The sequence below is a fragment of the Neodiprion fabricii genome, chromosome 5, assembly GCF_021155785.1.
Source record: "Neodiprion fabricii isolate iyNeoFabr1 chromosome 5, iyNeoFabr1.1, whole genome shotgun sequence".
Taxonomy (NCBI): Eukaryota; Metazoa; Arthropoda; class Insecta; order Hymenoptera; family Diprionidae; genus Neodiprion; species Neodiprion fabricii.
In genome coordinates, this window is record NC_060243.1 from 29,452,017 (window position 1) to 29,469,545 (window position 17,529).

The 17,529-nt window shown below is 35.4% G+C and overlaps 2 protein-coding genes across 4 annotated transcripts in view; both read left to right on the forward strand.

The window, feature by feature from the left end:
* Positions 1-457: 457 nt before the first annotated feature.
* On the forward strand, positions 458-11,508 carry LOC124182214 (ubiquitin-conjugating enzyme E2 H). 2 transcript variants are annotated; one of them, XM_046569160.1, is made up of 6 exons: positions 458-1,023; positions 1,668-2,248; positions 5,531-5,607; positions 7,208-7,375; positions 7,862-7,990; positions 8,087-11,508. In XM_046569160.1, exons 2-6 carry the CDS (start codon positions 2,196-2,198, stop codon positions 8,221-8,223), a joined length of 564 nt encoding a protein of 187 aa, XP_046425116.1. In that variant the 5' UTR covers positions 458-1,023; positions 1,668-2,195; the 3' UTR covers positions 8,224-11,508. The 2 variants fall into 2 exon arrangements, with proteins under 2 accessions (XP_046425116.1, XP_046425117.1); XM_046569161.1 differs by lacking the exon at positions 458-1,023 and adding an exon at positions 1,030-1,181.
* A 3,314-nt stretch (positions 11,509-14,822) lies between these two features.
* LOC124182066 (inositol 1,4,5-trisphosphate receptor) overlaps positions 14,823-17,529 on the forward strand; it is a 29,564-nt gene continuing 26,857 nt past the window's right edge. For both annotated transcript variants that reach the window (XM_046568857.1, XM_046568858.1), the window contains exon 1: positions 14,823-15,634. The gene's annotated coding sequence lies outside the window, so the exon portion shown is untranslated. The remainder of the gene's footprint in view (positions 15,635-17,529) is intronic.

The window sequence follows — 17,529 nt, forward strand, 5'->3', positions numbered from 1 at the left end:
ATGTTGGTTATAATCTATCTCTCTCGCTCTACACCTGATTGGCCGATACGTTTTCTCTAAGCCAATCAAAAGCAGAGTGAGAGACGCAGAGTAACCCTACACACGCCCTAGTATATATCTATCTCTCATTACTTCCGCTGTATTTTTCGTGAGATCGATGGGATGATCAGCTCTCTCCAGTAGTATATGCTCTAAGGTGGAGAATTCCTTCCCACCTGCTGGCAGCTGCTGGCGCCACCTTTCAAAACAAGTTTAGAAGAGAGGAGAGAGAAAAAGGACAGATACACGCAATCTGCGGATGTGTGCGTGTGTTTGTGTGTGTGGTAGCAAGCAGCCCACGATACTGCATGGATACATATATCAACGTAGAAGTGCGCAGCGTGTTCGCGCGACAAAGAGCTACACGACCCCGTCGATTTGGAGAGGGATGGAGGCGCGCGGCGGTGGGATGCTAGGTGAAACAGTCAGTCAGATGCGCCAAGTCAGAGGGCTGACAGGTCGCGGAGTGCGAGTGTGGGAGCGAAAACGATGAGAAAACTGTAGTAGAGTTCTGGAATATGGTATATGTGCGACAGGCGAACTAGAAAGAAAATAAGAAGAACAGGTTCGAAGTGCAGTAAAATTGTGTTGAAATCGAACTGGGTCGGGAAGGCATAATAAAGAAGAGCCCGTAGCGAATTTTAAAGAACCTCGCCTGCATACATAATAACTAAGGGAAAAACGGAGCGCGTATATGTGTATGCATAGATCGTCGCGTCGTCGTCGTGCATCGTGTGTAACATACATACGAACGTACACCGTACGTACGTCGGGTTAAAGAAAATCAGCCCACCAATCAATCCTCGTCGAAATGATTATCTAGCATTAGCGTAAACTCGTCGTTCTCCTGTGAGGGTTGCAGTGGAGTTTGGTGACAAAGAGGAATCGTTCGGTTTTACGCTACGTGCGGACTGACGGTTTTTTCAATAACCTAGGCCAGCTAGTTGGCTAGCCACTTCGATAATTACGTGGATCTCGTTGTCGGTAAGGGAGATCGCTTCTTTCTTCGATAGTGTTTTCTTTTCGCAAAAAAAACAAGAAAGAAAAAAATCACGTACACATATCTTCTTTCCGATAAATAGTATAGATAGTGAGGTATACATAACGCGACAACAAAGGAACGTCAACGAATCTCAATCGCTGTTGGTATCCTCTGGCTGCGCATAGGTTTTAAAATATACGCGTGCATACATTTGATGTATACATACATTAACTAACTCTACCCACACATGAATTACACATGAAACTCGGACGTGTTTTGTTTCTGGCTACGCAGCTGCTCGATTCTTTGTCTCCCTCTTTCTCCGTCTATCTATCCTTTTCTCGCTCACAATCAGCGGATCACCCTGCGTGAATTTACTTGCATTGTCGATCGTTTTCCCCGAGTCGCTTCGTCATCTTTAATTTTCTTTGCTTTAATTCCAATTCTCAATTTTAATCATTCTTCTCTCTTATCTACTTGGCTTCTGCGTCGCGACGTGTTTTTATACTCCTTATTTCCCCTCCTCCCCGCCTTACTTCACATCCCGCCCCCCACTTCTTCGCCCACTCGTTGAACCAACCGCCCATGTGTATAAAGTTGTGATGACCGCAAGGTCTGCTGCAATTTCATGATTTCATCAAACCAGGTCGTCCTACCTTAGTTAATTAAACGACGAGAGGGTGATCAATTGTCCACCAAAGTGTGATTCAGTGTGCTCGGATTATAACAATTCACAAATTTACAACGTCAATGACAGTTCGGAACAACGTGAAGAATAAAAATAAGTGAAATAACCTAAAGTTCAGTGTGCTGCTGCGGGTTTTCGGAAAATCTGGCGAACCTGATTATTGAAATATTGCTAAAAGTAGTGGAGGTGAAAAATACCTAAAGAATATATTTCTTTTTATCCGTCTAATCGTGTAGACAGTGTTAATGTTACGCCGAACAGACTGGAGGAGAAATATAATCCCCCCGATCGTGTTTACCGTCATCGTCGCTGTCACATAAGCAGACCCAGCACTCGATCGGCAAGCCGATCTACCGATACGATAAAAGTTTTGGATATTTATTTATTTATATTTTAATTTCTATTTATTTTAGTACATTTTTTTCCCCTTCGTGTTTTGGTTGTCGTCGTTGTTGTTGTTGTTGTTGTCACTATTAAACAAGAAACATGTCGTCACCAAGCGCTGGAAAACGACGTATGGACACCGATGTCATCAAATTGTATCCTTGACTCATAAAACATTGCCAGTATACATGATGCATAATATGTAACATACTGTAGAAAATAATAATTATTATTGACACACGTGTTATAAATTGCGATACACCAGACGTTGTTAGAGAATCCGATAAGTCATTCATTCGACGTTTCGTCAGTAACGCGTCCATCCGCATGCATCCACGTACCTTCACACATGCATACATACATAATGCCTATGTGTAAAATAAATTATTCATTTTAACCATGCTCCGACCTCTCGTATATCCTTTCATACTTCCAATCACCATCGTCTTTCCTTTCTAATCGTCTTCGTTTTCAATGCGTGTAATTTCGTTCAAAATTTTCTCCAATTTCATCATCATTCACTCATGTTTCCTAACCAGTTTACATGCCCGTCGATATTAGGGGGCCCCAGTTGTTACGCCCCTGGTGCATCCCCTCCTCAACGCCGTCACTAGTTCTCCATCCCTCCTTTTCTGTCTTTCTCCGTCTACCGCACAGCTGTTTTTAACAACCAGCTGATTGCTGTACACACGACATGTATAATACGTGCCTCTTGTACGTACACGCGTTTAAAAATTTTTATCACTTCAGAGGTCAGAAAATCGAGAGTAGTGAGAATAAGAAAACACAAATTCGACGTAATTTCTTGCAGGATGCATAATTTTTACAATTTGCAGATAGTTTTTAAAATCCTTGTTTCTTTTTTTTTTCTTTTTTTCTTGCGTATTCTAAAAACTTTCTCTTTTCCCCCGTTCTCTAGCCTATTGAAAGTTTTCTCATTTTCAATTCTACGCGAGCGATTCAACTTTCATTTTATTTTCAACCTTTTCCGCCAAACCATGTTTTCTCGATAGTCTTCATTCTGTTTGTTTCGTCATTCTATCACTTTTTGCTTTGCTCTCTGCCATTTTGAAATCGATTCTCAGTTTTTTTTTTCTCTCTTTCACTACTGTTCGCGAAACTGGCGGCTGCGCTTTTACCCATCTCGTAACACGAATGCAGAGTGTATGTATGTATGTATATGTATATGTTCAGGTAGATGATATTATACGGTCATACAGCTGTTCTTAAACAGCTGATTGAGCGGCTAGAATGTACATAATAAATATAACGCGCTCTAAAAGGAAGACGGCATATTAACCCTTGGAGTTACAGATTATTGTGCCGAGTCAACATTTGTAACAAGACAGTATTATATGTTTTTGGGATCGCTGATTACGAATCTGAAATTAGATTTCACAAATTCAAGATGGCGGAGCCAATATGGCGGCCTAAAATTTGAAATTTGACAGAATCCAGTTCAAAAAACTATGCAGGAGTTTTCGGGGTCGCTGATTAGATTCGTGGTACTGAATTTTCGAAATCTGGTTTCACATTCGTAATTAGCGACTCCAAAAACCCCGGGACAGAGGTTGTTTTCTCCGGATTCGATTGAGTTTGAAATTTTCGTCCGCCATATTGGATCCGCATTTTGAATCTTTTAAATACAATTACAGATTCGTAATTAGCGACCCCAAATCTTATACTTTAGGTTAAACATGTATATGTGTAGAAGGATGTTTCTTAGAAATCAATTATTCCTTCAGTTTTCAATATTTTTTTCAATCAATTTGTTTCTAATAATAATAACTTACATTGTGTCGCAATAATTACTCTCGAGAATCGAAAACCTATTGGTATACTATTAGAAATAGTAAAAAACCGCAAAGAAACATGTTTTCAAAGTTCTCTAAATATACAAAAAATGGATATAAAATAGGTGGTAAGAATACTTACCACTACGACTCAAAGAATCAATTCGCCGTCGTCGTCGTCGTTGTGTTAGCACTTTGTCTAACGCAACGGAGATTTTCGTTAGCTTCTTTCCACAGTTTTCTCTGCACTCTAAGCTATATCACATGTATATGTTTATATATGCCTTCTGTTTACGAAGTCTCTGCCCCCGCTTTTCCCTCCTTCTCCCACTTCCACCCTCGTTCGTCGACCCTCTGCACATTCATCGCCATATAATGTGTTCGGTTATCATTATTGTTGTTATTATTATTACCTTATTCCATTTTATTTTCTCTTCTTGTCGTCTTTCTTGGGTTTTTTTTTTATTATTTTCTTTTTTTTTTGTTTTATTCTTTTTCCTGTTTTCGCTCTTATATATTCGGGGTATGCTTCAACGTGCAGGTTTCTCGCTCCGCAAAGATCAATAACGGTTCTACAATTTTACACGTCGAATCGTTTTCTCTGCCTGTTCTTCAAGCCAGTTACCTCGATTTTGGATGGGGCACGACTTATGCTAGTTCCGCGAGGTAGCAAAAAACGAAACATAACAACACTTCACTTGCATAATGCATGCGGTGATGTCTGCGGCAGATTTAACAGTTCTTATTTATTCATTGAATTATTTATTTTCTTCTTTCAATTATTAACACCTCGCGTACATGCAGTTCAACCGTGTTATGTTTAGTATAATTATTAAAGGAATAGGCAAACAGTCGCAATGTGTAGAAACACGTAACGTATCATGTCATTTGGCAATTTTAAATCAATAAACCGAACTTACGTTTTTTTTTCGAATAACTTTTACGGTATACACGTACGCATGTATATTACACACGTGATAACTACACGACGTGTTATATACCCTGAACTATTATACGTCAACACTTCTTTATCGCCATCCTGCGGTACGCGATTTTTAAAATAACGGCTAAAACAATGAGACAAGAGAGTTTTTCATACTTCCGAGAAAATATTTTATTATTTTACTTTCCGTTTTTTCTTCAAGCTTTATATGTATAAACATATTTTGACTCACAGAATCAAATGTTAAAATCGCGAGTTTAGTTTCCGGTGAAAAATGAATCGATAATTCGATGGTTTCGGAGTTAGCAAAGAAGATATATAATAATTCACCCCGCTTGTCCTCCTGTCCACCCTTTTTGCACTCACAACATCAATCATTATTTATACGCTATACCCATCGGAAAGATATCGTCATTCTGAGTTTGAGAAACGCTTAAGTTTTTCATTTTCACAAACGTATATCAATTCGATGTGACCCCCGCGCTGTCGCGGGTCAAGGTTTGCTATAATTTATAACATTGTATAATTACAAATACGCCTCGCAAAGCCACTCGCGGTGTCTGTCTGTGTATAAAAGAAAAGAAATGAACAGATGTAGAGATGAATCGATCATTCTGCGCCAATATTATACTCATACCTACCATGATGTTGATTGGATAATTGGTACTTTTCCTTATTTCGAATATTTAATACGTAATCAGAATCGAAAGTAAACACGAAGTGACGATATTGGGCGGTCTCAACGAATTTTCGGTGAAATTCTACGGTCCGAGAGGAAGTAAGTATGATAAAGGTTTATACTACAGTAAGACGTTATATACAAGAGGAAATGGAAAAGAAAAACAGGAATAAATAAATAAACAAAACTGAGGTCATATAAATAAAGTGATGCAATGTGGAATGTTTAACTTTCACACATGGCTGCATACGGCGCTAGTTTATATGTAGGTACATACTTTGTTGAATATATTATACAAAAGCTAAACATCGAAAGATGAAAGGCGATGAAATATGCGGATTTGTCATCGAGCGTGAAATGGAAATTATTTGTTGTCTGATGTGTAACGCGGCGTTGCTTGGTGTGCAGGAACGTGAAATATTCGATTAAAAAATACTTATATATTCACGTAGAATAAATAATTTATATTCAGAAAAATAAAGAGAAACGCATAGAAATAAAAAATATTCTCGAAAACGTGTTTAATCTGTATATTATGTATGTATGCGTATACGTGTAATTGCGTTACGTTTACAACCACGCAGTTCCTAAAATAAGTTTCGAAAAATACTCTCTGAGGACGTCGCAGACCGTGGCGTGTTTGTGCCGTACGGCCTCAGAATAAGGTGTAGAGCCCGGTTGGTATGTGTAAAAAAAAATCAATAAAAAAAGCTGAAATTGCAAGTTTTCGATACCGCTATTTCCTTTTTCTGATCTTCGGGGGGGTCATTCGTAGTCTAAATTGAGAATTTCGACCGAATTCTGAAGCTGCAGCTTCGGACGCCATCTTGAATTTATGGTTTAGGTCGGAAAATGTCCATTGTATATAAAAAATTGTTATTACCAATGTTGTCGAGAATCATATTTTCTACAAGTTTAGCCATAATCATTTAGTCAACAGTTTAAAATTGGTGAATTATTAGACAAAAACAAATTTATCAATAAATTCAAGATGGCGGTCAAAGCTACTGCAGAATCCGATAGAAATTCTTGATTTACGCCAACAATGACCCTCTCAAGGATTGGAAAAAGAAAACAGTGATTTGGAAAAATTGCAATTTGAAACGTTTCAACTGGACTACCCGGAAAAAGGTGTAAACTTGAAGTAAAGAAATATATGTAACAAGAATTTTTTCTAACCGTTAGGAATGAGTCGATGAAACGAATTTTATTACGCACACTTTTTCTACATACACAAACATTATACAGACATACGTATTACTGTCTACATATCATATTCGCATAGACGGACTCGATTGATTTATCATATAACTCTAAAGATCGAAGAAGGTTCTTGTGGAAATTTACGAACTGTAACTAACGAACGTGACCCGCATGCGCGGTCTTCAAATTCAAATTTCGAACACCGATATGTCCCCGTCAACGATTAAACGTACGCATACATACATGTGTAAACGCTTCTCTGCGATCTGGGCCTTGGCCATGGTTCTCTGCTGACGAGTTTTAAAATAAACACTTACAAACTTCTTTGCCTTGACTTATTACACTGCTCGCAATGTTCTTGCAGCCTAGCGTCTGCATTCGCAGCAATTTTCGTTACGGATTTGTTTCGTCGAACTCATACCGATGTTTTTGAAAAATAAAAACTATTCGGAAATTAATCGATAGATAATTTAAATTTTTTTGCTTCATATTTCAGCGCCGTACGAAGGCGGAATATGGAAGGTCAGAGTTCATCTGCCGGAACATTATCCATTCAAATCCCCGTCAATCGGGTTCATGAACAAAGTGTATCATCCCAACATCGATGAAGTCTCGGGCACCGTTTGTCTCGACGTTATTAACCAGGCATGGACTGCCTTGTACGGTAAGAAATTAACTATTTTCAAGTATTCCAAGATATTGGATAAAAGACGGAACATTTATTGACGGTTAGATAAAAATTATCGCTATTTTTATTCTAGACTCTTTTTCACGCTCGACATTTAGACCGTAACTTTAAAATCTGTTTTTGGACGATAAAATAGGTCGAGATATTTCGTAGCCAAATGATGTGAAATTTTTTCGATGCTTGCGTAATTTTAAAATTTATCGCAACAAATTTATCGCTTACTTATTCGCTGTCTACTCTACTGATTACTTACTCTATGATTATTAGACATTTCTATGCATCATGTTTTCTAAAAAAGAGTTCTCAAAAGTCCTGGGAATATTTTTGAAACGAAATGATTCGGTTACTTCATCCACACCGTGTATAGAGCTTCAAAGTTTGCAAAAGGGTGAATTAAAAAACACCAAGATAAGCATAATCCGAATAATTATCCATTGTTTTTATTTTTTCACTTTTTTACAGATTTGTCAAATATTTTCGAATCGTTTTTACCTCAACTTTTAACGTACCCCAATCCAATTGATCCATTGAATGGAGACGCAGCCGCGATGTACCTTCATAAACCTGAAGAATACAAGAAAAAAGTAGCCGGTAAGATGGAAAGCAATTAGCAATAAAGAAAACCTATACACATACATTTGCATATATATTGAATTTTCATGAAAATGCCTATTTCTTGGCTCACAGATTACGTTAGGAAATACGCAACAGAGGAAGCATTACGAGATCAAGAAAATGGGGGTACAGGAAATGGTGTTTCGTCTGACAGCGAATCGTCGATGAGTGACTTTAGCGAAGATGAAGCGCAGGACATGGAGTTGTAACCAAATATCTTATCATCCGTACCCATATCCTTACTCTTAAAGTCCAGGAAAAACAACATCAATGATATTTTGTTTAGAAAACATGAAGTGCTTAATTTTTTGATCTTATATTTATCTACACACATTCGTTATTCGTCATCTAATTAATCTTCCACAATGTGGAATTCATCAACGATTGTGACGGTGACAATGATGATAATGATATCGTTAATGACAATGGCATGAATGATGGTACATCGTAGAGGATCACTCGTTATTTATTGAACTTGCGTTTGCAAATCATCGATGATGGTCATCGTCGCGTTTATTCACTAATTAACGTCAACCTCAGACGATCGCGCTTTATATTATTCTACGATAGTGTTAGATTTATTGTTCTTATTGTTTTCCCCATCTTTTTTTTTTTTTATTTATTTATTTTTTTTTATTTTTTTTTTTTTGTTATTTTTAACGCATTCATTTCCCCCTTACGTTTTTTATTCGCGCTCGAGTTTTAAGATACCCACAATAGAAAACGGTAAAAAGAAACACACATTTGTAAAGATTATTATTTGTCACTCACGTTCATCACTGTTCACATCACTGATAAGAGTAAATGGTAATTAATATTTTTGCTGATGAGAAAATGAAAAATAAACATATACATATACGAAGTATATATATGTATGTTTAAGAAGAGACTAATCAAATTTTCGAAATGAAATTCAATTACTTTTTATGCATCGTATTTTTGAAAACCTGTGGACTAATCCTGATAAAAAAAAAAATCCACATCCGAACTCCCAAAGTCATTTTGAAGATCCTATGTTATCCATCCTAATCCTCATCAAGGTTCCTGAAAAATTTCAATCGCAGGACGCAATGCAGCGACGATGCACAGCCGGGATTTAAAACTAACTGCAAACGTCATCTGAACGAAGATATCGCTACTGAATCAGCGGTGCCGAAAGCAACTAGATCTTCCATTGAAGACAATTTTACCCTGTGCTGCCTTCAAAGAACCAATGAAAACAGCAGCAGCGAAGGATCGTTCGTCACGCTTCATTCTAATAATATGGATGTGGACCTGGATAATTTTGATGAGAACAGTGTCGATGTTATCAACTGACATTTTGTATCTTGAAGTTACTCTGGGCAGGTTTTGTAACTATTGTGCAGAAAGGGTGTGTCTTGTTAGAATCCGAAAAAAGGGATATCGAGCCACTGAGGTGGTTTAAAAATCCTGAAAAAAATAAACAAAAATTGAATCTCAGAGAGTAACCCTGAGGGATTGTCGGCATCGTTTTAAATCATTTTTTCTTTGACCTGACAGTCAAATGATATATCTGAAAAAAGTAAATGGTCGCCAAACCATTTGTTGCGTCATGTTTTTCTGAATAATGCATTTGTATTGCTCCACCCAGATAAGACGACGATAGTTTTCTTCTTTCAGGTTTTAGCAAAGACACTTTTTTGATGCGGCACTGTAATCATCAATCGAACTTTTATATCCAATTTTTCATTACTGCGAAAATATTCATTCTGTATCTACTTTCTTTATATTATTGATAGTAAAATTCAGACGGTTAATAATTATCATTTATTCTTCTGCTTCTTTTACTTTTTAATTGTTATAGGTTTATGTATGTACATAACGACTATTAAAGCTAGACATGCTCGTACTACAGAAGAATTTAGAAAAGAAGTTGAAAGAAAGCAAAGAACACTGATTCGCGTTTGTTGTCAGCCATTTTACGTAAATATATTTATATTATTAAAAATCAAATGGAAAAATTATGCATGAAATTAGTACACCTACTTTTCTGGAGGATGTGTAAGTTATGAAATTGGCTCAAATACCTTGTGAAATATTATATACCTGTACAGCTTATTATCAATGAGCTTAATTTTATACAAAAAAACAAGCATTTTCCTTCATCGATGAAAAAAAAATGCTTTGAACCGTCAATTCTTAACTGTGGAAAAAAATTCTTATTGTTGAATATTCTTATAAATTCGATGGACAATTATATAATTATTCAAGTTCGAAAGATTAACTTTTTCTTACTTTCTTGTTTAACTTTTATGTACTAAAAGTGCAGTTTCTCCAAGTCTCAGGTGATATGCTTCCTTAATCTTCACCTGAATGTTCATCTACAAGCTGTTACAGAACAAGAATAGACATCACTTGAAAAATACGAACCGCACTGTTTGCCTAACTTTTTTGTCCAACTTTAACTTCATTTTTCCCAATCATATCTTACACTCGAAAAATTAGACAAAGTTATTCTGTCTATTTTTTTTATCATGTTTTTCCTCGCTGATAAACAAAGCAATAACAACAATAACAGTAACGACGGTTAATTATTTTCTAACGTATTCAGTTTTTCTTCCATCTTCCTCCATTGTTTCCTTATCTCAACGCAACGCTCATCATCCATAGTGTTTGCGTAAAATTATCTACAACTCTTAGTTGTCGTTTATTCAAGGCGGAAACTTTGTCTTATGCCAGCAAAATGGCTTGAAGAATGACAAATAAAACGAGTATATTATCCTCAAGTAACGGATTTTCAGTGGAATTAGATTAAAAAAAAAAATCCAATTAGGTTTGCTGCAAAACTAGACAAGATTTCACGTTATTTCAAGTAAAGTTGATCGTTTGGTTGAAAATGGAGAAATTTCATTATTTGGAAATTACATTGGTGGATATAATTACGAATACATTTAGCTGTTCTCATTGTTGTTAATGTTATTGTTATCATTATTGTTGATATTATTAATTCTTCAAATTTGTAATTAATTTCTGCGGTTATAAAAATATGGCAAAGTTTGATCATATTCGTAGATCTCAAATAGATCTCATTTGCAGCGTAGTTTGATTAATGTATATACACATTTATTATCTATTGGAAAAAAAATCACATACGAGGTATCAGATTAATAAAAAAAAAAAAGAAAGAAAAAGGTACAACGGTTTTTGCTTTCCTCATTAGCTGCGCTGTTATAATAACTGTCTAGGTGCATACCTACGTATAATGGAATCAAAGGATAACAATAATGAGTCATAATCATTTTTAACATAGAAATAAGGTCGATAGTTAGGTTTTGAAATTTATCTCCACGTTTCTCAGCTATTAATTAATTGTACATTTATTCATTTTCTTGTTGCTGTAGCATTTACCAATATAGCTAACCATTGTATGATTCATATTACGATCCGTATTTGTTAACAACTGTTTGGAATAGCCGTATTTTTAAAAATACTTGTGGATTACATATATGATGGAATCGGAAGAAGAGAGTTAACAAAAAAAAACAAAAAACAACAATACGTTCAAACTAATTTGCACAAAAATGTTGTTACACATACCTATATATATTAACTATAATTCATCAGTCATTGTTACTGCAGCAAGCGAATGGTTATAAATATAAATTACTCTCACGAAAAACTTATCATAGTACCAATTAATTACATTTCTTTGACTTGTCTATTTTTAAAACGATATTCGATTCGATTACGCAACTTGTACATGTTGTGGCATTAGATGTATATTCATTTTTACTTTAATCATGTTTAACTATTGAAATATAAATAAATCATTCGATTTTTATGTAATTGATTGTGACGCATGTATGTATCGTCCTCCGAAGCTGGATCGATATACCACCTCTTCAAATTCAGTCCTATCGTTTTGTCGACCAAACATTGAACTAGCGACAATTCAAACTTCCATTGTATTTGGAACGATATAAAATAATATATTTGTATATGCTCATTTTTGAATGGCCACAGCGTCACTATTTGCAAAAAGAAAAAAAATCTGACCTCACAGTGTCATGCTTGTGATGAATATGTGGTATCGCCTCCATAGTTGACCTCCGTCTTGATGAGAAAAAAAAAATAAAATACAAATATACCATCGAAGAGACGCGAATTGATTGGAATTACGTCCGATTGAATATTTGTGGTCATAAATCAATGGCAAAGAGTAATTAATTGGTAAACCATATTTGAAAATTCAAAATTTATAGATACGATATAAGTATATTTTTTTAATGTAATAACGATACTTCTGTTGCTGAAAGAAAAAGAAAATGAAAAATGGCAACAAAAAATAATGACAAGAGTGAAGTTGGGAAAAACAGTAAGGAAAAAAAAGAAAAAAGTCGGCAACAATAAAATATAAATGAGATAATCGTAATAATAAATTCAAAAATTTTTGTAGAATTTGCCGGCGGTCAAATTGAAATTATTTAGCGACTGTAATGTAACTGTTCCGCACCATCGACGTATAATTACTGATTTATGAGTTGTAAACGAAACGAGTTGCGGTTAATAGCTAAAATTCTAAGGCTTGATCAATCAATATAATATTTGTGACGAGTACAGTTGGAGGGAAAAAAATTACTAATAATAATAATAATAATAATAATAATAATAACAACTACAACAGTAATAATGATAATTGACTCAATGTATTTTTTCGCGAGATTGATAATATTATGTGATACGTAACGTACGAAGAACCTTCGAAAGACAGATTAGAAATGAAAAAGGCACGGGAAAACTTTTTCTCTACTTTCCTTTTTTCATTTATTATCAACTTCGAGTTTGTAAAATAATCAATAATAATAATAATAATAATAATCGATGACTAACATTAATGTAGTTTAATGCTATATAATATCGTTTAAGGACAATATCGTATTGACGCAATTACGATGATGATCGTGTGTTCTAATTTATAGGTACATATGGGGGAGGGGGGGGCAAATTTTTAAGGACCTCAATTATTACACATGTACATCAACGCCGCTAGATTAATATCTAAGAAATCAGCGGGGCATGAACGTAAATAATGTTGTACGCGTCAGCGCGCAAGACCAACTCGAAAAAGAATTGATATTAAGATTAATTAATTCAACGATACAAATGGTATTCGTAATCTCATTGTTGAACTACGGATATTGGGTATGTATGTATGTATGTAAACTTCATAGCAATACTGCGTCGTGTTTACGGCACGTAGAGCCCACATCTGATTAATTTTTCGACGCCTTATAACGTTTGAAGTTATGATGTTGTGTGCATCATATATTTTTTTTTTTTTTCGTCTTTTGGATCTGCGGTAATAATGTTCAGAGAATTTAAAGTTATTATATTATCTAGGTTCTTCTTCCAATATTCTTCGAGAAAGAAATGCTAAACAATTGGTAAATCCGTTAACTGGATCTAATAACAATGTTCGTCACAGGTGAATAAGTTAATTAATCATTGAATAAATAAAGTGGATACACAAAGTCGTTTACTTTGGGTTCTCGTAGCTACACGACGTTTATAATGAAATTTAATATTACAAATATTTATTATAAATAAAAATATTAATAAAATTGCAAAAAAAAAGAAACATATATATACACACATATATATATATATAATAAATATAAATGATGAATATATTATACTATTGAATTACTAATTATTAAGCAAAATGCAATTTTTTGGTACAATAAAATGAAAACGTGAATTTTTGGCGACTTGTATGTTACAATACTATACATGTGTAATTATATGTTTACATTGTACTCAGATTTCTCTCTTCTCAGACACTGACCGAAAATCAATTTTCCTAATTGTTTGGCATGTTTTTTTTATTTTATTTTTTTATTATTTTTATTACAATTTTTACTATTCAAATTGTGATACGGCGCAATATTTAAATTCAAATTTGTTCCCGCTTGTTTTTTTTTTTTTACCGCGCAGCGTGTAAAATGATGAATTGGAGTCTTCTGGAACGAACCGGCTAATAGCGTTGCATTCTAGTCGGACGCAGGGAATAAATTAAGCCCGAGCGTCCTACCTTACCGATGAAACGTTCGATCAAAAGATTGCGCGCGCAATCCTTTCTGTTCCAATATAATTCGTCGAGCACTTTACCATTTGTCCGTAAATCATTGACATGACGTTACTCGTTAACTCCGACCTTTGCAAGTATAAAATATCCTCTGATTAAAAATAGTTTTTTTTTTTCTTCTCATTCTTTAAAATCTGTTCGAACTACAGTTCGAATAAACGCAATCACCGTACATCGCGTTGAATACGTTTAATCCGGATGTTGGGGAGGGAGAAAAAATTGATTATACAGGGATATTAATATAGACATAATGTAAATACGCGGGGATGTATAAGAGATAGTGCTGGAGATATGTTTCAAAAATAGAACTACGGGGTTCGGGAATCGTACTCATGCATATATAATATATAATATATATATATATATATATATGTATGTATATTCAATTTGAATATATGGAACGAAAATCATCGTGGAGGCGTTGAATCGAATTAACCCTTCGATCGTGTTTACGTCATTGCACAAATTGCAGAATACTAATGCTAATATTATTTAGGGTAGTCGCTTCCATTTTAAACTGCAAGCGATTATCTGGTATCCATATCATGTACATTCTGATCCCTGTGTGCAAGTTTCCACTGACATACCATGTGTCGGACGAATGTATGTATGTGTGTATGTATAACACCGTAAGTGCATACATACATTGACATGTAGGCGTACGTATGTACGTATGGATGCTAAACGAGTTCGGTCAGTCAGTCGCTCCTCAGCCACCGGCGAGAGAACATCTGCGATGGGTGTGCGAGAATGCGTGTGAATGCGGTTAGTATTTTATTTCATTGAATTCGCGCAAGTGATCAGTGCGGCATTCGTACAGCTTATACACTACACCCACATCCGCTCGTGAATATAAATGTCGGTATTTAAACACGTTGAACGTATCGAAGGTCGCCGTTAAGGTGCCATACCTAGAAAAGAAAGTAGAAAAACAAATAATATAATATAAACGAGGCAATATTGTCGCACAGGCGTAGCCGACGACGACCGATACGTGCGTGCAACAACACATGAGTGCGATTAGCTCGCCGATGATTTTGTTTCTTAGTTCAATGTGCGTTTATTAAGAAATAAACAGGGAAATAAGAAACATCCCGTCCGTTCGTCGGACCGATCGGTGAATCGATAGCGTGACTGTGTGTACATTATACGTGCATTTGTTTTAGCTGGGTAGTATAGAAATTGATAAAAATCATTTCGGTTGACAAACTGCACGAGCAATTGAAGGCGGTTTCTTTACAACCGTTTGCGAAAGTGTCCCGGTTTTTTCAATCGCTTAATAATTAATTGTTGCTGTTATTTTATTGATGCTTTTGGAATTGACGCTGCGGCGAGAAGAAACGAGGACATACAAGACAAACTCCGCTTGTCCTGATTTAAAACCAAGTGATACATTCGTGTACTTGTGTGTGTGTGTGTTTGCGTGTGTAGTAAAAACTTGCGTTAAACCGCGACTAGTGTCAACGCGACAGACTTTCAGCTGCGAGGATCAGCTACGTCATCACGATCTTAAAGTAAGCAAACCAAACGCCAGCGGCCTAGCTGGCTGTAAATTTAAATATACTATATCATAAAATAGATGTAGATACGAACGTATGTTACGATCGAAGGACCCGAAGGAGACAGATGGGACGGCTGGTTTTTTTTTTTTTGTTTTTGTTTTTTTTTTCTTACTCTTCCCCTCTTTACGCACATGCACATTATTCGCCTTTAGCTTCACTGTCTGTCGACTCTCAATTGTTTTGTCGTAGCGACGAGAGACAAAATAAAAGAAGATCGGCAAGGCGCTAAGGAAAATGTAACTTATTGGTCGCAGAATGTTTTGAATTATGAACGCTATAATTATTCATCAGGCTGACGTTTGTAACGTTATTGTAATGAGGCATCTTTAGAAAAATTCGTTATTTTGCAACTTCAGGATTAATTGAAATTTAGGAAACCGTTGATATAGCGTCAGCAAACTTGAATTTCATAAATTCAATTTCTTCAGTTATTCCAAAGGTGCGAATTAGTAATTTTTTGTTTCAACATTTTGATACGTTAACCTTGCTAACTTCAGCTTCGCAATTACTCTACGTGTTGCGTGCACGTTGATCCCCGGATTAGATCGACACTTGCAGATGTTTACTTGTAGCGATACTTTTTGCTTTTTTTTTTTTCCATCCCCGCGTTTTTTTCCGCGAAATTATCGAGCATTCTTACAAGATTTAATTTGCATCTAATCGATTGGCTCGTTCAGTTGTTTTTGGCATGTGTTCAGCACGCATCTTGAGTCGATTCGCGGGAAACGTTCGAAAGAATGTTTACAAAAACTCACCAGAAAATCGGGAAACGGACGCAGAAAAGCTGCTCGACAATGGGCACAGATTATTTCACGTGATTTCGAAATGGTTTTATTTTTTTACAGTTCGCAGTAGATTATTGATGCTATTTATTTTACCCGGTGCGTGGATATATTTATATGCGCCGATCACTTGCTTTAAGGTTATATACCTCGGAACGTGGAAACTTTCGTTGGGGGTCGAGATAAGCTTAACGATCATCATATTGAAGTTAGTAACTTTATTATAACAATACATACCGAGGAAAAAACGTAATTTCACGATTTTGGAATTGTTTGAACTTGTGTAAAATGTAATAAAACAAAAGACACGAATGTTTCGAAATCTTGGTTCCTTCATGAGCATTGTAAAATTATAAAAACAGTGATTTTTCCCCCAATGTTTCGTTACAATAACGTTAATAAAACTTCAACCTCGTTAACGATCGCTAATTGATTCGCTTGAGTAATGTTTTCACTGCGAACGCGATTTCTCACTCATACGTAACCACAGGCGTGTCGTTTTCTTTTCATATTTTATTTATAGATAGTTTCACGTTTTTTCCACACTGGCACTTGTCCTTCATTTTTATATACTTGAATAGTTTCCATTATTCCATCTTTTTTTTTTCTTGTTTTGTTATACTTCAATTCTCCTACTTTGATATTGTTTTTACTCCGATTATTATGCAGATGTTACGTATTGCTCAATATCTATCATGATATTGATCCCAATATGATATGTCCAGAGTGAAAAAGGTCACACAGTCGTAAATACACCGAATAATGTTCTTCATTTCTAGTTTATCTTTCTGTTTGTTGATGACAAGGAACTGTGTCAGGATTTGAAGTTTCTTTCTCTTTGGTCAAAAGAATTTGTTTGTTTCAAGTTTTTTCATTTGTATTTGTACGCAACACACCGAGATGAATAATTTTCTCTTTCTCAAAGACTGAATTCTTTTGCATGCAATTCAATTTTAAAAAATTGTCGAAATTACTCGTTCCATCGTTCTTAAAAATGAAGCTATGTGAATATTTTCAGTAATACTATTCAACGGAGAAAGAGAGGCTTTGAAGATGTTGAAAATA

Coding starts and splice junctions, on each gene's coding strand:
- LOC124182214 (XM_046569160.1), top strand. CDS start 2,196: ATGTCGTCACCAAGCGCTGGAAAACGACGTATGGACACCGATGTCATC. Junction 7,376..7,861: donor GGCATGGACTGCCTTGTACG/GTAAGAAATTAA, acceptor ACTTTTTTACAG/ATTTGTCAAATATTTTCGAA. Junction 7,991..8,086: donor ATACAAGAAAAAAGTAGCCG/GTAAGATGGAAA, acceptor CTTGGCTCACAG/ATTACGTTAGGAAATACGCA.